This window comes from Mastacembelus armatus, chromosome 12 (genome assembly GCF_900324485.2).
Source record: "Mastacembelus armatus chromosome 12, fMasArm1.2, whole genome shotgun sequence".
Classification (NCBI taxonomy): Eukaryota; Metazoa; Chordata; class Actinopteri; order Synbranchiformes; family Mastacembelidae; genus Mastacembelus; species Mastacembelus armatus.
In genome coordinates this window covers 9,484,431-9,506,082 of record NC_046644.1, presented here as the reverse complement: position 1 = coordinate 9,506,082, position 21,652 = coordinate 9,484,431, and the positions used below count along the sequence as shown (strand labels likewise).

The 21,652-nt window shown below is 39.2% G+C and overlaps 1 protein-coding gene across 7 annotated transcripts; it reads left to right on the top strand.

Annotated features, from left to right (window-relative positions):
* The first annotated feature begins 482 nt into the window (after positions 1 to 482).
* ulk1b (unc-51 like autophagy activating kinase 1) lies at positions 483 to 21,311 on the top strand. Of its 7 annotated transcripts, none has more exons than XM_026297420.1 (27): positions 483 to 1,111; positions 1,692 to 1,784; positions 2,174 to 2,215; positions 5,300 to 5,332; positions 6,193 to 6,229; positions 7,169 to 7,342; positions 8,276 to 8,349; positions 8,719 to 8,820; positions 9,701 to 9,759; positions 10,471 to 10,553; positions 10,909 to 10,959; positions 11,216 to 11,307; positions 11,458 to 11,623; positions 11,953 to 12,004; positions 12,196 to 12,282; positions 12,503 to 12,646; positions 12,744 to 12,892; positions 13,514 to 13,773; positions 13,928 to 14,133; positions 14,513 to 14,634; positions 14,879 to 14,995; positions 15,479 to 15,663; positions 15,953 to 16,137; positions 16,671 to 16,789; positions 16,927 to 17,084; positions 17,550 to 17,685; positions 17,990 to 21,311. In XM_026297420.1, the coding sequence occupies exons 1-27, from the start codon at positions 1,022 to 1,024 to the stop codon at positions 18,043 to 18,045; spliced, it is 3,072 nt and encodes a 1,023-aa protein (XP_026153205.1). In that variant the 5' UTR covers positions 483 to 1,021; the 3' UTR covers positions 18,046 to 21,311. The 7 variants fall into 7 exon arrangements, 6 of the variants coding, with proteins under 6 accessions (XP_026153205.1, XP_026153204.1, XP_026153203.1 ...); XM_026297419.1 differs by having other exon boundaries at positions 11,950 to 12,004; XM_026297418.1 differs by having other exon boundaries at positions 11,941 to 12,004.
* The last annotated feature ends 341 nt before the right edge of the window (positions 21,312 to 21,652 follow it).

Genomic DNA, 21,652 nt, shown 5'->3' with positions numbered 1-21,652 from the left:
ATCTCTGCTCTTATTGTTTCTCCACAATTTTGTCTGCTACTCTTCCCATCATCTCAGCCTCTCTTCATCCTTACATGTGTCAGTCGTCTCCATGTAAGCTTTCAGCAGGCTTTCATCTTTCCATTCCTTCTCACTTCCCTGCTAATTCGCCCTAGTCCTGCATGTTTTCAGCCTCACAGTCTTTTTTCCTTTTTCTTTTGTCCCCTTTAAACATATTTCTCTTGTTAAACCCTGACAGAATTCAAAACTACACCCACTATACTCACTATACATAAATTCAAGTATGTGGGCACACATACTGTATATATTGAGATCACGTGATATGAGGCTGAGAGCCCTGGTGGCTATAGATATATAAATTAAGCGGGTCGCAGATATATACATTATGTAGGTTATATGTTATTTTGTAAACACGGGTCATGGAACCTGGTTCGGTGACGTCACAGCTCCAGCTGTAATTTCGCTGCGCATGCGCTGTGCTGCAGAGGCTCGATACCGTCTGCTTTGTTGGGACCATCGACGCCGTGCCTCTCGGTGAGTCCGCTGCAGCTTGGACGGGATTAAGAAGAGTCGTCTGAGCTTCTGCTGGTTTTTGGACATTGGTAACTTGTTTGAAGTTGACAACCAGGGCTTGTGTGGACGCTTCAGACGATAGAAGTGAGGACCTCCTGTATACAAACAAAACGCAGCGAGCTGCTTTTTAAGGTGGCACAGCTGCAAGAAGCAAGTTACGGCCGATTCCCGTCTGTTAAGTTGGCCAAGTTCGCGTTGGACGCCCTGTCACAGATGGAAATCACAATCCAGCTTCGTTAGGAGGTGAACTCCTAAACTCATGTGTGCGAACATGAGAGAGGGGGGCAGTTTGTCGTCCGGAAGGCAGCCCATGGCAAGAGAGAGGGGGGGTAAACATCCCTGCTGCTGCCTTTGCTTGACACAGGAGAAAGGAGAGTTTGAGGGCGAGCTGAGGCCTCCCGGCCACCTGTCCAGGTTATAGTAGTACAAAATCAGACTTTGGCACGATATGGAGACGGTGGGCAAATTTGAGTTCAGTCGGAAGGACCTGATAGGACATGGCGCATTTGCGGTCGTCTTCAAAGGCAGACACCGAGAGGTAAGTAGCACCTCTGTAAATCATTTTAAAGCCTTTAACAAATACACATTACAGACATGAAATGAATCAAACGTCTCTTAAATTGTTTGGTTGTATTTTAAAGCGAAAATCGCCTTTTCTTAGACACCTGGTCCATTTGTTTTCATTGCGCGACCTTAAGAGGCCTGGCAGCGCATACAGGATGTTTCTTGAAATAAACCGTCATTGCGTGAAATGCTGAAATACCTACTAAATATTTACTAAATATTTGCTAAATATTTGCTAAATACCTGCACATTGTCCATGTGCGTGGTCAGGGACTGTGTCGGAGTCTTAATATTTCCCCAGGCTGGTGACACAGATGATGTAGCTCGATAATAGTGGCAGTTTTTAAATGTAGAGGAGCAGGTAAGTCGTTAGTAAACATGTTGAAACACATCCTACCCTTCAATGACAACAACTAAATGCTTCATAGTATTTGAACACACACTGCTGATATTGTCTATTACACCAAGGGACTGTGGCATCTTTGTTCCTCCAATATTAAATTAATTTAAATTAGCACATTCGACTGATTTTGAATGTAATGATGTCCTTTTAGAAACATGACTGGGAGGTGGCGGTAAAATGTATAAACAAGAAGAACCTGGCCAAATCCCAGACACTGTTGGGGAAAGAGATCAAAATACTCAAGGTAAGTCTTCTGGTTTCCACCTATTAGGTTACTGTATGTACTGAAAACTTTCTTATAAGGTACACATACAGAGCAATATGCACAAAACAAACATTTGAGAATAAGAAATAAAAAAGAAAAAGACAGACACTCAGTATGATGTGCCATATCAGCAGATGGCAGAGGTTTCGGATGTTAAGCGTGAACGATGAGAAGTGATTATCTCAACACTTTTATCTCCTTGAAGAGGTCTTTGTGAAAGGAAAAGTTCCTAACTTTCCCAGCAACTGTAGAGGGATTAAATGGAAGGTCAAGTTAGGTCAAGTTAGGCATCCCATTAAAGTAAAAAATGTTTTTAAAAAAAAAGGGATATGTAAAGCAAACAATGATAAATGCTTTTTCTTCTGCAGGAACTGAAACATGAAAACATTGTTGAGTTACTGGACTTTCAGGTACGTAACAACTGTCATCCAAATTGTGACAGAAACTAGCTGATTGCAGTGTCAGCTTATCACACCTTTTATTGTCCATAGAGCAAATAGGGCAGATGGGCTGTTGGTCATGCTTGTTCCACATGACCCACTTCGGTCTCATGCACCGTTTTGTTTTCCGTACTTGTTAAATGAGGCTTCACCACATTTGTTTTGCCTGTTTCATCATGTTCAGGCACGATTTTCCCTCTACTGCTCCATGTACAGCAAATCCTTGTAAAGTTTCAGTAAACACATTTCCTTAGTGTTCAATTGAACACAGCCATCTTTTTTTATTGTTTGCTTTCTTTCTGCCATCACATTGCCTATTTCTGCAGATCACTTTGAATAGGCCTTCTGGGAACTGTAGTGTCTTCATGTTTTACTTATTCTGCTCAAGTGTTTATCCTACGTTTCTTAGTACACATCAAGTGCTTGGGGTGCAGAGTAGGAGTTGTGCTCCAATAGAACTGTGCATATGTACATGATCAGTTAAAATGCCGTATTACTTTTGTAGCTCAGTACAGCACTAGGAAGGTGTTGCATTGCAAGGGGATGAATAATAATCCACAGTAACAGTGATGTTCTTGCCTGTAGCCTAGTAACCAGACAGCGACTCGCTGTGTCAACACCTGCCACATAGTGAAGTTTGGACAGCATGACCCCTCCATAAATACGCATCGTAACTCACCAGGTGTTTCTTTTGTCTTTTTGCTAAATCACCGCAATCTGGTTGTACAATAAATATCTATTGCACAGATTATATTAACTGCATCGCCTGATCAGACTGCGGTATTGCAAAATGACAAGATTGATATCACATAAGGGATATGTACATATATGATAACGGTTTGAACTCCTCCCCTCTGGGCGGTGCTACAGAACCCTGTAAGACAAAACAACCAGATACAAGGACCGTTTCTTTCCCTGTGCCATCACTCTGATGAACAGTTAGTCCGTGTTTGTCTGGATAACAGGATACAGCAAAGACCCCACCCATCCAGTGCAATCATTTTCCTCACTGCAACTATTGTAAATAAATACTTGGAAATATAATAATATTTAATATTTATCTGAAGCTTTTTCCATGTACAGACTATTTATATTATATTGTAGCTTTTTGTGTCTCCTTTTTTTTTTATGTTTAACATCTTGTTGTCAACAAAGCACATTGAGAGCTGCTGTACTGGAGTCAAATTCCTCGTGTACGTATTTGGCCCATAAAGCTGGTTCTCATTCTGATATTGGTATTTTTCTTTTGGAGAAAAGTCTGAAACTAATGTGTTTTTAAAGGTTTGTACCATTTTTATAATGTATTATAAATGCTGCAATAAATAATGTTGCAGGAATGTGGGCAAGCAATCCCTCCCCATTACTCTTTCGTCCCGTGCTTTCTCTAAATTTTCTGATCACACCTTGCTCTTAGTTTTGATCCATTGCTGGGCTAAGTAACTCTTATTTATCTCAGATGGAGTCTCATATTTGAAAGTGGTATGTGTAGTCTGGATGAGGGCAGATATTATAGGTTTCATGAACAGACTTGAAGATTCTTTTGCCTTTTTAGTCATCATGAAAAGAAAAACACAAAAAGATCATGACCAGTGACAATCAGCTGCACAGCCAATGTGGTATTGGTGACAAGTAGGGATTTAACTGCTTTGCCCCAGAGCTCTTTATCACTACGTGTAAGAAAATAATTTGTATCTGGTTGTCATGTCACTTTCCATGTACAACTCAAAGATACGTGACTAGCTAGTAGCATCTCTCCCTTGGCACTGATAATAGGCTGAGCTGGGCTATAAGATTACATGTTTGTTGTTACACAGCAGCAGTGTAGATGCTCTGAGCACGCGTGCTCACCATCCAGCTATCTAATTAGTTCAGCAGAACCTGAAACCAAGCCAAACATGGAACACCAGAGAAATGCTTTTATTTTGCTTTTTGCATTTTATCTGATTGTCTTAGTTGGTCTGTAGTTCCAGTTCATCTTGAAGGTGAACACTGTTGTCTCATTCACATCACCATTATATCTTAGCTATGCCGCAAGTTCCTGTTTCTTAACCGATTTTGAGCAAGAGCAAATATGAGGTAGATGGAGCAGAGGTGGTAACTTGTAATGTTTGGTTAAGAGACTCACATTCAGAAACACTGGATGAGGACAGTCCACTTTGAGAACCAGGAAACACTGGAAGCCGACTGGTCTGTTCTGCCTGATCTGGTCTGATGGTTGGTCAACCAACCAACTTCAGAAAGGCTGACTCAGCTGAGCTATAGAAAACTGGCTGGCCTCTGACTGGTGGATTCAACAAGATATTGAGATAAGGTCGGACTGCAGCTGTCTGTTGCCATGTGATAAGAGGGCTTATTCAAGTAGGCTTCACTTTTTTGTGTTTTGTTTTTTTCTTTTTGCAAAACTTTGACAGGTTGTCTGAGAGAGAGAGAGAGAGCGAGCGAGCATGAAAAGACCTGCCCCAAACTCTTGAATCCCCCAAATGTGCAATATCAAAAATTATCCAAGTTGTTTCTAATGTAAATTAATTTTTTTTTTTTGAGTGTGTTCTTGGTGTTATATGTTTTAGAGAGTTTACTTCTTGTCTCTCACATGCTTACATTTGTTTTGTAAATACTGTTGTTGCAAAGTCAATGATTTAATTATGCAATAGTTTTGGCCCAGTATTAAAGTAGCTCTGTGAAATAGCTTCATATTTCTCTCTAACTGCAGATATGCTTGTCCTGTGTAATTTGCAGTAATACAGATGTAAACAGGATTCACAGCAAGGAGGAGATCTTTTAAGAACCCAGTGGTGCAAGGATACATCAGTTTGTTTTTTTTCAAAATGAAATCATGTTTTCAGTCTGCTACTGACCAGAGCTTTGATATCTACTGGCATCTTCCTTTCACCTCCTTACCACCTAATGTTTCTACAAAGCTTTTAGGCTGTTGTATTTTTCTCCAATCTTAATCAACTTGCTTGTACATGATCAGTGAGCTGAAGTACCCCCTATCCTTCATTTGTCCATCACTGAAGTGTTTGTTCATCTTCTGCTTATCTCTTATGTCTTTAGGAAACTGCCAGTTCAGTGTACCTGGTAATGGAGGTAAGCTCACTGTGATGTTTGGCTTTGTTTGCTCAGTGCTGTGTTGTCTCGGCTTTTGCAGGCAGCTCTGACAGGGCCCAGGCTATAATTTGCTGTGTCCTCCTGCATCATCAACAGCGATAAATGGCCTCCAGTCAAGATCAAAATGTTGCCAGGTTTTTCCTGTGCCTTATCCAGATGAAAAGTAATGTTTGTGATTCTTTTAGCTACTTGGCCTTTGGTCTAAAACACCTTTGTGTTCAGATTTAACAGTAATGGTAAACAACTGTAACTGGCCACCAGTCAGTCATCCTGCCTTACTGTTTCTTCAGTATGTTTTTTTTTTCCCTCAAAACTTTTCTTCGCAGTCAGTATATTGTAAATGCTCAAAAATAGCCTTTATTCCATCTCTTTTTGTTCTAACAAAATAATTTACCATTTCAGTCTTTTTAAAAGCATCTTTTTTTTCGTCTTTCTGCCAACTGGGTGTTGTATTAATGTGTCTGCAGTGCCCACATTCACTATGAATGAAAAAATAAACAGTAGTTTAATATCACACAGTGTCAGAGAAACCCTGACATTTAATTGGTAAATATTATCTGCCTTATTATTTGCCTTTATAAACATTCACAGCTTATGTCATTTCCACAGTAATAATGATATTCAAGCTGTTTAGGTTTAGTATTATGCAAACAAAGGTTTTGAAATGCCCTAATTATCTTATATGCAAATTGGGGAAAAATACAACTGAAAGTTAACATCAGCATGTTTGTGATTATTCATCAGCCCGCCATGTTACCTGTATTTCCTGTTTTTCATTGAATCTCTCTTCTTTCTTTTGCTCTCTCTTTATCCCCTCCTGTTTCTCTTTCCAATCCCAGTACTGCAATGGGGGCGACCTCGCTGACTACTTACACTGTAAGTGCAATAGTTCATCTAATAAAAGCTCCATGTTTTTCTCAGAAAATGTCATCTTTGTTGAAAAATGTGGCACTCTAGCACTATACACTGTGATGTGTTTTTTCTCAGAGGGCTTTGGTTGGCTTAGTGTGAGTGTAAGGCAGGGAGGATGCAGCTCTGATAACTATAACTATAACTTTTTGCATTACTCTTCTCTTAGAACTACGTAGAAGACAAAAGGTAGTACTGTCACTTCTTGCAAATATTCTTTTGAGGTCAGCACTGTTAACAAACTGAGAGAATCGTTGGCAATTCTGTAAGTTTGCCACATTTCATAAATCACATGTCTCTGAGTAGCCAGTACACTAAAATTGTCTGTCAGTGTGGACAGGGTGGGAAAAAAGACAGCCTCTAGGCATTTATTGACAAATTATAGCTATGGCTGGGTACCTTTGTCTGCCAGGTACCCAGAGTTTACATAAATCAAATTTTCCAATAATAGACTTTACTTGCTTGGTTATATAATAGTTTTGCAAGGGTTTTGATTCCACTACCCACTGTGGTCAATGAGCCAGACTTTCCCTGGCTCAAGTCAAACCTAGGTCTGGCTTTGATAGGGTGGAGTCAGAGAGAAACTCAAAGGAGGGACTCTCACAGTGCACTACAGGGAACCATTGTAACATGAGTGAAGTGATTCAAGGGGAGAAAGAGAAAGGAACCAGGAGATGACTGTGGGGTGATGGTAGAAATTTGTTTGGAAAAGTAGTGTAATTTGCATAGCTCTGAAAAAGAAGAGCATCATTCAACCCCCAACAGTCTCCTCTAACCACACCATGTAATGCACATTACATAGATCATTTTAAAATCCCCTACAACGTGTGAGACTCAAAGGTGTAGAATACAACATGACGTTATGGTTAAATAACCTATAATAATTTATGTCTGTTTTTTCTGCAGCCAAAGGCACGCTGAGTGAGGACACTATTCGGGTTTTCCTGCAGCAGATTGCAGGGGCCATGAGGGTCCTGCAGGCTAAAGGCATAATTCACAGAGACCTTAAACCTCAGAACATTTTGCTCTCCTACCCACCAGGACGCAAGTCCCACTCCAACAACACCTGCATCAAGATTGGTAGGTTTGACCGTCATTAAAATTGTATTTTAATGACCATTGTAGGAGATACTTTATAGGCAAAAATAACATTAATATAAAAATACCACTGAAGAAAAAGGCCAAGACAGCCAACACTGGATGTTTACAACAAACAAGTGAACTACTATTCACAGATACATGATCTATCTTTTTTCAAAGAGCTCATCAGTTTTGAGCTCTGCTCATGACTAAGTACAGAGAGCCTGTGTGTGCTCAGCTGTTTGGAAACTCAGCTAATCCTTAAGCCCGTTAATTCTTTTTCCTCTGGAGAGAAATGGTTGGCTATTGGGAGTGAAGTCTGAAGGCTGGTGTCAGTCCCAGTCACTGCATAAATGTTATAATCCTCATGACTCAGGGGAAAAATTAAGTCACACCCAGACTGCTCACCTTCACACACACATTGTTCCAACATAGATACAGGTACAAGCACACAACACACACATACTGCAGATTATTCTAGATGATTTGTTGTCTTGTTTAATGGATTGTGTATACGTGATCAAAAATATTGGATATTTGACCTTTTAATATAATGAGCCATATAATGAATGAGTAGAATACTTTTCCAGCTGTACTTGCGTGTTAAGTAATGTGATCTTCAGTGTGATAATGCTGCATTGTCATCATACCTGTGATCAGAGTGAAGATCTCCCTCTCAGCCATTACTGCTGGATTATTATAATAATATGGTTTTATTGGCAGATTAAAAAGTACTTTTACCAGACCAGTTTTTTAGTGTGTGCAGGTTCTTTTGGGATGCTCCTTCCTGTTTCTCTCTAATCATTTTCTGATATTTTTTAGGGTTGGCTCATTTATTATATGACGATACAGCTGCATTCACTTCTAGCACCAAATGTTAACTTTTCCTCTCTCGTCTTAATCATTATACTCCCTCATTTTCTCCCTTTGCAGCGGATTTTGGCTTTGCTAGGCACCTTCAGAACAACATGATGGCTGCAACACTCTGTGGTTCCCCCATGTACATGGTAAGCACTAGTTGTATGCTTTTACAGATACTGCATGAGAAAAAAAACAAACTTTCAGCTGCTTGTTTAACTCCAATTTAGATATGGTGACTTCTGCAATTCCAATTAGCCAGAGGTTAACAGGGTCCATCAGCAACAGTGATATTTCTTAATTTTTAGTTTAGAAATAAGGGTTATTCCACCCCAACTCAGTGCTGGCTAAGTTGTGTCTGTCAATATTCCTCATGTGAAACAATAGATCTCTAGTTCTTTTACCTTAACTATGATAGCTGAGTCTACTCTTTAAAACCATACCACCATGCATAATAATAACAACTTAGATCCAAAGAGATGTCACACTAAAAGTTATCTAATCTTTTTTTCCTCCAGGCTCCTGAGGTCATTATGTCCCAAAACTATGATGCCAAGGCAGACCTGTGGAGTATAGGAACTATAGTGTTTCAGTGTCTGACAGGAAAGGCTCCTTTCCAGGTAAAGACACTATATTCATAGGTTTTATGCTGATTGATTGTGATGAATATTGCTGCAATATGACCTGCTTCATGCATGAAGTGGATTTCCATCCAAATGTAGTGCTGAGTTAAAGATAATATAAATTTTCTTTTTCTGTATTTGTCACATTTGTTTTTTATTGATAGAGCAGTTTTCTTTACCAGCCATAGAAACTTATTGGTAGAATCTGTAAACTCTATATAAAGACGGACAATGTGTCACCACTTCCTGCCCTTATGCGAGAACGTGAGGCCAAAATATTGTGAATACTCAAGTTGCCAATTTGCTCTTTTGCAACCAGGTTCTGTACAGAAGCAGAAGTATATGTAATTGAACAATATGCACATAAGTATGCTTGTTGTTTTTCACCAGATGATGAAGTCAAAGCAAGTATATTAAAATAATGAAAGGCACATGGAATAATCTAAACTATAACAAAATAAAGTGCATTTAGAGAAAACATTAAGACATTTTTCATCTTTGTTGATAAACCCAAAAACAGGCAGTTTGTCCAGGCTGATCTGACTTATGCTGTGAACGATTAAACACATAACTTTTTTTTTTTTTTTTTTTTTTTTTTTTCAAAATAATTTTATCTAAACCAGCCCAGCATCATTTTTGAAACTCACTGAGTAATTTTGTTTTGCTTCATTTGACTGGCCTTTCAAAACATGTGTCCTGCCAGACTTTGTGGTGGCAAAATACTGCACCATACAATGTAAAAACTATTCATCATTTTTCTTTCATGCTATTTAAATATAGCGTTAAATGATGTTACGTGTTTACATGCGCACAAATTGCAGTTATTTATTTGCATGTCTTCAACTTCCGTGTATCTCTGCCTTTTTACCGTCTTTAGGCTAGCAGCCCCCAGGACCTCCGGCTGTTTTATGAAAAAAACAAGAATCTCACACCCAAGTAAGGAATTAGAGTGAGACAACAAGATGTCTATTGTTTGTGATCAACATATGAGTCTTAAAAAAATAGAAAAAAATTATATTTTCTTTCTGCACTTCAATATGATAAATGAAAAGTAAAGCTCTGGCAAAAATTCTCCAGAAAGATTGTGTTATGTCAAAACGTGTTTCAGTCACTACAGTACTATGAAGAGCTAATATTTTCATCACACACACCAACAGTACAGTTTGTAAATGTCCCTTCTAGAGAGATGCTACCATTCATAGCCATGCCAGCTGGACTGATTTAACAGCTGATCTGTAGTTAGTTTACAGCACTGCTGAAGAAAACAAGCCCTCAGTTAATCGCCAACAACCTACTCTTTAACAAAGAAGTGTCTGTAAAGGATCAGTCTTTTAGTTATTCATTTATGCCTAATGAAAGCCTGTCTCAGTCCTGTTTTCAAATGCTTTTCAAATTCAAATACCCTTTTCTAATTCATATTTGGAAAGGGTCTCATTAAGTTAATTTTCTGTAGGAAAAACACTTTGTTATGGAAATGCCCAGTTCCTGTGAAATCATAAAAAGTAAATCATGTTTAGCTGTATTTGGTGCATCATCTGTAGTTACAGTTTTCTGGTGTGTTATTTGAGTTTTTATCGAAGGTTTTTTTGTTTTTTTTTTTTCCCGCATAGTAACATAGACTGATTATTATACTGTATATGTTTGCAGTATCCCCAGAGAAACTTCAAGCCATCTGAGACAGCTGCTGCTGGGCCTGCTGCAGCGCAACCACAAGGATCGCATTGACTTTGGTTGGTGAACATCAAGCACAGTAAAAAGAATGAAATGTTTGATACAGATTTACACTGATAGCTTCAACACTAAGTTCTCCCAAACATGTTAGATATTGAAGGTTAAGGTTTAGGTTAGGTTAGATATTCGATTTTGAAAATATTCCTGTAAATGTACTGTTTAAATGAAGTGTTAGATTAGGAAACCAACAGTTTCCACAGAGAAGACTATTTACGTATTTGTTCACTATATGCACAAGAGGTCCTTATATTTGTATGTTGTGCTCTTCTAGAGTAGAAGAAATTCTAAGTAGAAGAAATTACACTCGGTTGCACTGCCTCCTGTTAACTGCATTTCTGTATGTGTTGTTGGTAGATGAATTTTTTTGTCATCCTTTCCTGGAGGCTAGCCCATCCATTAAAAAGAGTAAGTAAAATAATAGACATCTTTAAATGCAACTATCATGCTAATGCAAGACTGAATTTTCCATTATATGACTTAATCAAGTGGTGTGTAATGTGAGATACAAAAAAGGTAGTACTTGTCCTTTGCAACATGAAAAGGTGCTTTATGGACTATTCTTATAAACACACAAAGTTTGTGTTTTTATATTTCATGTTTCAAACCAAAATGCATATTGTGTATCCTCAAGTTGTCATCGATGTGTTGCATTTTATTGCAGCAACTCCTACTGTGACCATGACCTGCTTCCCAAGCTCTGCATCGGCCAGCTCTTGTAGCAGCTCTTCCACCTCTCATCTTGCCTCACCACCGGTTTGTGTTTACTATTTCTGTATTACTTCCCTGTTTCTCTGCCTATGACAAAGTAATGAGCCTGTGTTTTTATCTGCTCTCCAAGAAGCCAGCTCCTATTTTGCCTTTCTTGGCTGTTTTATTGACTACTTTGTCTTCTTGTCTCTGCAGCAGTCTCTTGCTGAGGTTCAGCATTTGCGTGCCAAAGCTCTGGCTTCCCCTACCCAGGAGGCCGCTGGTTTTCTCCTCAAGGACTCGTCTGGAGGGGGCGGCAGCAGCAAGAACTCCTCCTCCTGTGACACAGATGACTTTGTCATGGTGCCTGCTCACTTCACCAGTAAGAACATTTTCATTTTTAGAGCCCCTACTTACACATCAAATACAGCTATTCATAGTCCTAGCACTGGGTCCTATTCTCTAGGATAACTGTTGTATCAAATTATATTTTTTAGACAATTTTTTCATAGTGGCATTTACCACAATTTATAACCCTGCGCTCTCTTCTGTTGAGACATCCATTCTCTATTATTCTCCTCAGTCCCTGCTCAAAATTATTTTATTACTGTAATAGAATATGAAATAGGAACTGCTCTTTTCACTGCCTTTTTGATTTTGCTGTTCTGATTTTTTTTTTTTTTTGTTTTTTTTCCCCTGGTTTCCCAGCAGGTGAGCTGACATGTGAGAGTAAAGTGCTACAGGACAGCCTAATGAACAGCGGGTGAGAAGCAAGACTTGTTTTACCTGAGACGTAATGTAGAATAGAATAAAATATAAATGATAAAGGAGGACAATTGATTTTAATTATTATTTTACATTACAAGCAAGAACATATGCTGTATTTAATTTTGAAAAGGCATCTTCAGAAATTCCAGATGAAATGTCTCCTATTTATTCTCCACTTTTAATCAGCTCTCTTCTGGCTTCTGCTGGGCTGGGCAGCCAAGCCAAAACACCACCACAGTCGCCATCTTATAGTGGCTCTCCAAGTGCTGTGAGGTAATAGCACAAAGCTGAAAGTTTGGTTGTGTTGATACATATAGTGCTGTGTAGCTCAGATGACAGGACGCTGTAGGTTTGGAAATAGATAATGGTAGAATATTCAAAATATTTAATGTGGCGAAAGTGTTAAACCTGTCTGTGTCCACGCACCAACTCTCTCCTCACTTGTCTGACTCTTTCCCCTGGTTCACACTGTTCTTCTCACTGTTGTTGGCAGGCCCACTGAGTTCTTGGGAAATAACTGTGGAGGTAACTATGGAAACCATGGACAGTCTTTGCCTATCCCAGTCCCCACTCAGGTCCACAACTACCAGCGCATGGAGCAGAACCTCCATTCTACCAAACAGGATGACTCACCACGGTCCGTAACCACAAGCACACATGCACCGTAGCAAATGTAAATTTGTGTGTCTGCCTTCACATTTCCTAAATGTCATGCATTAATTTATTATTATTAGACTGTCGACACCAGTGCGGCGTTGCAGCAGTGGAAGTTCATTGGGTTTCACTCGGACTGGGCCGTCACCACCCTACGGGCAAGGAGCTGTCACTACAAACCGTAGGCTTTCCCTAGGAGGTGCCAGACCTTTCCAGCTCTCCCCTCAAGGTAGCTCAGAGGCTAGTCTTTGCTTTGTACACTACTTTTACAGATGCAGATCACAGCATTGCCCATACTGGTACATACTGAATAAGAGTTTAAGCAGGAGCAATGACTAGTTAAACTAAACAGTATCTGGTTTGAGCACATTATATCAGAAGGTTCACAGCTTTTCCATTTGTAAATCACTGTAAATTGAATATTGTTAGGCTTTGGACTGACAAAACCAGATGTTTTGTCTCTGAGAACTTCTGATAAAGAATATTCACAGCAACAACATACATAGACATAAACATAATCAATAAATAATCAGGCAGCTATTTATTTTAAAATAATTAGTAGTTGAACCTCTTCAAAAGGCAACTGGTTTTTTATGGATGTTAGCTAGGTTGTTGAGAACATATGCCAAGCTTTCCCATGCGTCAGCCAGGGTTCTGTTCTTTAAATGTTCTTTAACACAAACACGCCACCATAATTTAAGTAGGACTTGTCCATCGCTGCTCTCTCTTGGTAGCTTTGTCATTTTTTGTCATGTCTGACATTTCTTATTGCATTGCCACCTGCTGTCTACAAGCAGAAATATTCTGATCTCCTTCTGTTCCTTTTTTTTCTTTTCTTTTTTTTTTGTAGCTCCTCAGTACACTGAATTCCGGCCAACTTCTCAGCAACACCCACAGACGACAGGACTGGGCACACGGCTCCACAGTGCTCCCTGTCTGTTGGAGTGTGCCGGTGGCAACGGCAGACACAAGATGCGTAAGCAGTTTTCAGACCCAGTGGTAGTCCCTTCGGCAGGCCTGATGGCTGTCTGCCCCCTACACTCGTCACCCAGACTGAGTGAACTAATGCAGCGCAACCCTCTTCCCACTATCCTGGGCTCGCCTTCTAGGGTGAGGCATCTGTGTGTGTGAGTGTGAGAGAGAGTGCAAGTGGAATATGTTTGTGTGTGTTTAATTATTTGAGAAACACACAACAAGAAAAGTCTACCAAGCAGTTTAAACAAACCTCTGGTACCTGTGTTATCCCCCTTGTCTCTCTTCTCAGACTATGCCTCCGTTTGAATTCCCTAAGCCTCCCAGCTCACCGAACCTTGTGACCTTCCTTACACAGCAAGGTTTAGTCATGGGCTCGCCTTGCAGCAGGACTGTCCCAGTAGAGCCTAGAGAGCCAGGACTGCAAGCATCTCCACAGATCACCCAACCTCCACACTGCATCCACAGACTTAATGATGATACCAAGTGTTTTGGAAGGTTAGTTTATTGTTTTTACTGTTGTTTTCTATTTCTGTTTGTCAAGCTCAAGCTGTAGATTGTTTGCCTACAAATGCAAGATTCACAGTTTTGTATGAGCTTAAAACAAACTATTTGGAAATTAATTTCTTTAACTTTAATTTTACTATAAATAAATCATGTTACACCATAGAACCTATAGGTCTCTACCATTTGGATAGGCCTTTTTATTTATTCTTTTCGTGTATGCAGAGAAAAGGTCAGACACTGTGAACCTGTGGGAGTGGATAGAATGACTGTTTAATAAAGCTAGCCAGTAAAATGTAAAGAACAATATTTGGTTAATTCATGTCACTGTCTTTACTTCGGTGTTCTCTTCTGGGTGTCTTTTTTTGTGCAGGTCTCAGAGTGCTGGTCGTCTGTCTGACATGCTGCTGATGGCTGCATTTGGACCAGGTGGACCTGCAGGTGAACGAGGCAGCACAGAGAACCTGACTACAGAAAAAGCCATAGACATAACAGGTAGTTATGTCTCTTGAGATTTAGAAATTTATGCAGGTAGGCTCTTCTGTTTTGGTGGCTCTACCTGACAGCGTTTCAGAATTTGATAAAAATTAAAGCCTGTAAAAATGATTTGAAAAAGTTGTCAAAATGAATTCATGTAACTGCATATACTGTGTATTTTCAGGAAACCAAGAAATGTTCGCTAATAAGCTTGCTTTATGTGCTCCACCACCTAAAATTATTTTTCTATTGTGTCCTCTAGTGCCCCCCAGTGGTGGAGGAGGACTTGCCAGCAGCCCAGCACAAGTGGTTTTCACTGTGGGCTCTCCTCCCAGCGGCAGCACCCCACCTCATACCTCCAGACAGAGGAAATACTCAGGTAGCAAATGTTCATCCTGAACTAAATATAAGTTATTTGTCTTAGCTAATGGGAATTCTACTCACATTAGTATTAAGCTCTGCATATAAAACAGGGCTCCGGAAAGTTATTTTCATTTTCCATGATATGGAACCTTAATTAAATGTCATGGGGTTAAATATAAAAAGTCGATTACCACTGGCTAAAATTGAATTTAAGCCAAACTGTAGGGAGATGTAGTTGCCCTTAGGGACTAATAATCTAAATTACTGCTTTTTCTAAATTTCCAGTTGGTTATTGACACATAGTATTTATGAAAAGAAGAATTAATGTGTCTCATCATGTCCACTCAGAAGCATGTATGCCAAAAACACAAGGAGCAGATTTATAGTCCAATGTTGCTCATGATTTTGCTGCTGATTGTTTAAAAAAAAAAAAAAAAAAGTAAATTCATGGGATGTCATGTATCAATACATTGGCCCTCTCTTTTTTGAACTTCTGCAGGCTCATTCACTTCAGTCAGCCCCGCAAGCTCCTTCACGAGCCGGCACCCACTGGCAGGCACCTATCTGGATGGCTTTGAAGCACCTTCTAGTCCTCGTTACAGTTTCACTGATCCTATCACAGCCAACATGGGCGGTCCTGTAACCTTCGAGGCTCCTGAACTGCCTGAGGAGACACTGATGGAGGTGAGAAGCATTACTTCTCTCTATAGTCTATACTGTATGTATTCAGCGATGTGTACTTCTGTGTGGACTGTGAAGAAAGACGATGTATCTGACTCAAGTCATTGTAGCAAAATGACGTAAATTGGAATCTGTAATGAAATAATGAAATGCCTTGAATAACCTGTCTCCTGTCATGTGTTCTTCCAGCCAATGTTGACAATGCAGTGACGAATCCTGTTCTGGTGTTCTCTATTAAAAATTTTTATCTCTAAACCATTTCTCTCTGTCTTCTGTTTCTGTCTGAGTGCAGCAGGAGCATACAGACACTGTACAAAGACTGCGTTTCATGTTGGATTTCGCCCGCTGTCTGATTGAGGTGGCTGGAGCCCGGAGTGTTGCGGTGGGGGGGGAGCAGAGGGACATTTCTCATCCCTCCCTCCTTCAACAGCAAAGCATGGTAGCCGATCAGATAAGCTCACTGAGCCGAGAGTGGAGGTAAAGGCATATCAGCTACGACTGTGAGTAATTGTTGATGTGAATGATACTGTTTATCCAATTTGGATAAAAAACTCTTTCAAGGTGAAGCTCCTACCTTTGCACCGTGTTTGGTGAAACATTGAAAAACGGCTTCAGGGTCATAACTGTTTTGTTTTCTTATGCAATTTTTCATCAGACCAAACAGAAGCACACTGACAGAAATGCAATCCACTGAGGCTTTTATATATTGAATACTGGGTTGCAGAGTTTGGGTGTAGAAAAAGATGAAGATGAGATTTCTTTTGAGCAAGCGATAATGACTTGCTCAGACATTGCATCTGCATCCTGCATTTAATAAGCAACAAGCCAGTGTTCATTCATGCTTGTTTATGTTCTAGCTGTTCATCTGCTATACAAATCTATCGTACAGATATTTCATAAACTTTCATGATAGAGACATAAGATAAACTTTATTAATCCATGAGGGGACATTCAGGACTTTTTATTATTTGAGTACTAACTGAGTACTGTGTGTTTGTGTGTGTCCTCAGTTATGCAGAACAGTTGGTTCTCTACCTAAAGACTGCAGAACTCTTGTCCACTGCCTTACATACAGCCATGGACCGAGTTAAACAGGGCAGACTCTACCCATCCGCTACAGTCAAACAAGGTATGAGCCACATCATATGGGAGAGAGAGGCATGTTAAATTTATTTTTTCTTCATGTATGTTAAACAAAATGAAAGAGTTTTTGGTTTACAGCCGTGGTACATTGAGTTAATATTCAAATATTCTGTCCATATACAGTAGTGAGGAGGTTAAATGAGCTCTACAAGTCCAGTGTGGCATCATGTCGCTCACTCAGCACCCGTCTGGAGCGTTTCTTTTCCAGGAAGCACCGTCTAATAGACCAAATCACATCCATCACAGCTGAGCGCCTGCTATTCAACCACACTGTGCAGATGGTAAGCCAGAGGAAAAATGAGACACTTGAAAAGCAGAGGGCAACAAGGGTTATTGCCCAGCAGGCCACAGTGTAATCATTTTTATATAGTGTGTCTGTGAACATCAAGTTAATTAAGTTAATGATTAGTCTCAAAAAATCCCTGCTATTGTACTTCATTTTCTTTTATAAACATAGGCTTTAAGCATATTCTCTCAAATTATTGCTCAGTGGTCACTGGAATATGTTAATGGAATTAAAGTAACAAGATTCAAATTATACTGCAATATAAACAATATGTATGTGTATATATTTGTATTTGCTCAGGAAAGAGTAATACAAGGCGGTGGGGAAAAACACATTATGAAGTAGCAGCATTATTGTTTTCTGGAGCAGTAAATGTTATTTTCATATGTTCTGATAGCAATATTTTGAGGAGATTACAATCAAATGTATATTTAATTTGAACATCCTGGTGTAATCTTAGGTTCAAGCTGCTGCGCTGGATGAGATGTTCCACCATGGGGAAGCATCAGTTGTGCGCTACCATAAAGCTCTCCTGCTGATGGAAGGCTTGTCTCTGCTGCTCACTGAACATGAAGACATCCTCAGAGTTAGCAAATGTAAGTATGTGAGGGTATCTCGCACAAAGACAGGACTACAGATTGGTTTGGCTATGTTCCTGCAGATGAACACCATTTTGCTGTTTGCTGTGCTATTTAAGTCAAAATGTTACATTTATACAGTGATGTTGAAGTTAATATTTGACCTGGGCAGGCTGGCAGTTTATCAGAGACAAAACACAACAAATCTGCATGTCTTCACGCTGGACTGGAACACTTAGAGAAGACCTAAGCTAACACAGCTGTTAATGCTGAGTCTACACTGCCCCCCCCCCCCCCTTCTTTTTTGTTTTTGTGTCTGCAGGTAAGGAGTGCATTGAACGCCGCCTCACAGCTTTGCAGTCAGGGCTCTGTGTTTGAGAGCCTCATAGTGCTACTTGGTGTGGATATGATGTCAGTCATTTTCACCCTGCACATTACCAACAAACCAAATCTCTGCGTTAAATGGTTTTCACTTAGAGATGCTTTAGTTTTCATAAGAAAACAACAGGGCTTCAGTTTTCACTGAACCTCCGGGGTTCACACTTTCTGACTGGCTTGTGCTTTATCTTGACTTTTGGACAGTGGCAGTGACTTGGCCAACACTGAACTTTAACCTGTGTTGGACACGAAGCACTTGTGCTGTAAAAGAATGTCTGAACTCTCATCGACGTGAGATGACTTTTCACCTGGCACTAAAAATGCTATTTTTTTGCCAATAATAAAATTCCCCTCACTAGGCTGAACACATGCAGGAGCAAGTGTTGCCAAGTAGTCACATACCCACATATAATACTTATCTAAGCATAAAAACAGAACTTTTTAAGATGGACAAATGTACATGGTACAAATTTGCAATAGACAACTATATAGACACAATGTAATCTTTTAACATAAACATTAGCTGAGGAGAAAGTACAGTATCTGCTGTATACCTAGACAAGGATGTGTGCTGATGAAAACTGGGAAGGGCTAGGTATCATTCTCATTATATGTGTGTTTGTCTTATACCAATATTTGGTTTACTGGGTTTACTTTTTCTGGTTTTAATCTAATTGATAATGTCTTGCTGGAAGGAAGAGTGTGTATATAGCATTGTTACAATTGGTGGCCAGACAGGCATTCATTCACCATCAGGAAACCATTGCCAAAATGACTTCAAAATGTAGTTTGGTTGGGGTCTGATTTTATTTTAGATTCATTCTTGTTAGCTTTGCTGGGTTGGAGAGGAATCTCTCTATTTGACACTTTACTAATTGTTAACCCAGTCATGGACCATGTCTCCTCATTTAAACGATGTAGTGAGGATTTTTCTTAATGATGACAGATATTAAAGGAACAGGCAGTAAATGGGTCCAGAAAATATTTTTAGCCCACTGCTGCATGCAAAATATAATTATTTTTAATTCAGGAGGGACTGAAACTGATCTATTAGCATCCCTGGTCACAATCATGTTAAAGATGTTGCAATAACCTAGGATGTATTCTTCAGGTATACAGAAGCTTATCTGCTGCTGTTGCTTGTAATCACTTCACAAGGCTCCATATTCCAACTTTTTATCTATCAGAAATGTTGGAGTTTAGCAAGTATAATCAAATTTGAATGTAGGGCTGAGAGTTGAAAGACACTGCAAATATTAGCCAAATGTTGGAAAGTTAACATTTAGTCTGACTCTGGGTCAAACATCTGAATGTTTTTTTTGTTTGTTTGTTTGTTTGTTTTTTTTTTTTGCACTGTTGAAGTACTGTATAGAAAGATAAGTAGTACATGCTACACATTTCCAGTTTTTGTGTATATCTAGAAAGATTTGCTTAATTAGAGATTTATACTTCCATACTTGTATTGCAGTTTTAGTTGTGTTATAGTTTCTGTCAGAAGGTAATGGATGTTAACTATGAGAATGTTCACAAGGACAAGGTATAAGCTACGAAACCTTAAAAAGATTTGTGTAAGAAGAAAAGGGTAAAGAAAATGATTTTACACTGAAAATAATCATTTGCATCGCTTGTTTTATTTCAGAATAGTCGGTGGGTGACAGTTGTTTGATTTAAAAAGTGATGTGTTGTTTTGGAGTGCTTGTTGCATATTTTACCTGTAATATTTGTGATTTGTTGACGTTAGCCATCCATTCTGACAGGATCCTGTATTTCCCCAAACTGTGGGCTAATAGGAAGGGTCAGCTTCTTTTGTGGTTGCTCTCAAAGAGATGTTTGTGTGCGTGCATGCATGCGTGAAGTGGTATTGTTTAAGGCATTAATAGAAAATAGGGTGTGTTTGGTGCTGAACCAATCACATAGCTCTGTAAAAATGTGAATGACTTGTTTGACTCCAGCATGGATGTGGTTGACTATGGGTAGGATCCCACTTTTTCATATTAAGCAAAATCCATTGAAAATCAAGGGTTCCTCTGAAATAACCCTCTGCCAGCCCCAGTACTACTTTCTTTTCCCTGAGGTGTATTTTTAACTTTAGTTTAGATTTCCATCTTAATACTAATAATACTAATATTGCATATTTTAGAATAAGCCATTGATGTGTGCTTGTGGCTAAAGATAGTTTATGCTAACAGAATGGAGGAAAGTTTTTTTTTTTTTGTTGTTTTTTTTTTTCTTAGTGACAATTTTGAAAAATAGCCATTATGTGTGTTTGCTTTGAGGCCTTTTGTCTTTTCTCTAAGGTTTTCTTTGATATTATTCTATTAAGAACATCCTGTGTGTGTTATGTTTGACTGCACATTCCTAATACCAATTTACCCACAGGCTCTCTGTCTCTACACATCCTGTTCTGTTCAGTTCATATATATTGGCAATGTAAAAACACATGTAGCAGACAGTTATCAGTTTCTTATGTTTATAAAATCGCATGTGTCACTTTTTAATGTTGCATCATAGTAGTGCATGCACATCCCACCTTGTTTTCATGTTCATAGGCTTGGAAAGCGAGAACAATCTCAGACATGAAAACAAAAAAACACCTACACCCAGAATAAATGCTTCAAAAAAGGACATTTGAGTGCCGTTACGACATTTCAACTTTGTGTATACATCAGGTACTGTTCAGCAGGTGACTACTGACGTCACAACACTTTATTGTTCCCTTTATTGTTCTCTTATTATTGGCCATCCCAATGCACTGTTATTTGTGCAGCAGGTAAAATAATAAGGATGGTGCTGAATGTGCAGTGGCAGTGCCCTGTGACAAGCATGTATCTTTTTCTTTTCTGAAGTGCCCTCGAGCAAAACACTTAGCCCTTACAAGAGTTATATAAAGATTAAATGAAGTGTAACCATCATGAAGATTTAGCCTATGTGAACTCCCACATTAGATCTTTTTTTTGTATGTTTGCCAAGAACATACCTGAATGTTTTCACTTTACTATTTCTGTATTACCTGTAAATATTGTAAATTAAGTTATTGTTGTTGTTGTATATGTGACGCTGCAGGCATGGAGATAACAGTACCATACTACCTATACATTCCCAAAGACTAGGCCTTCTGCTGATCTTCCGTATTGCCTCTTACTGTTGTAAAAGCATTTTATTGTTGTCATATCTCTGATAGACACACTATCCCAGTGTCTCTGTGTCCGTGATATAACCTTTACTGTTTGAGAGTTACAACATGAATAAAGTGAAAGGAAGGGTCATTTGTCTTATGTTGATGTTTGAATTCCTTTGTGGTTATCACCTCACTTAGAGATCTTTATGTTTTACTTGACCTGAAGCTTCACATGTGCTTACAGAAAATCCTTATTTCCATTAGACTGGTGAAAGGTTTTATGATCCTCTACACAGCAGTTAACTCTACTCAATTATGTTCATGTTGGCTAGGGAGTAATCTTTTTCTATAGTCCCCATAGCGATCTGATATTTTACACAGTGCAGCTGAGAAGGCAGGTAGAGGTTATATCCTGCTGCTAATACCAGTTTAGAAAACCAACTGGAAATCAAGGATTTTACATTGTCTGTTTAAAGGACCGTGCCACTG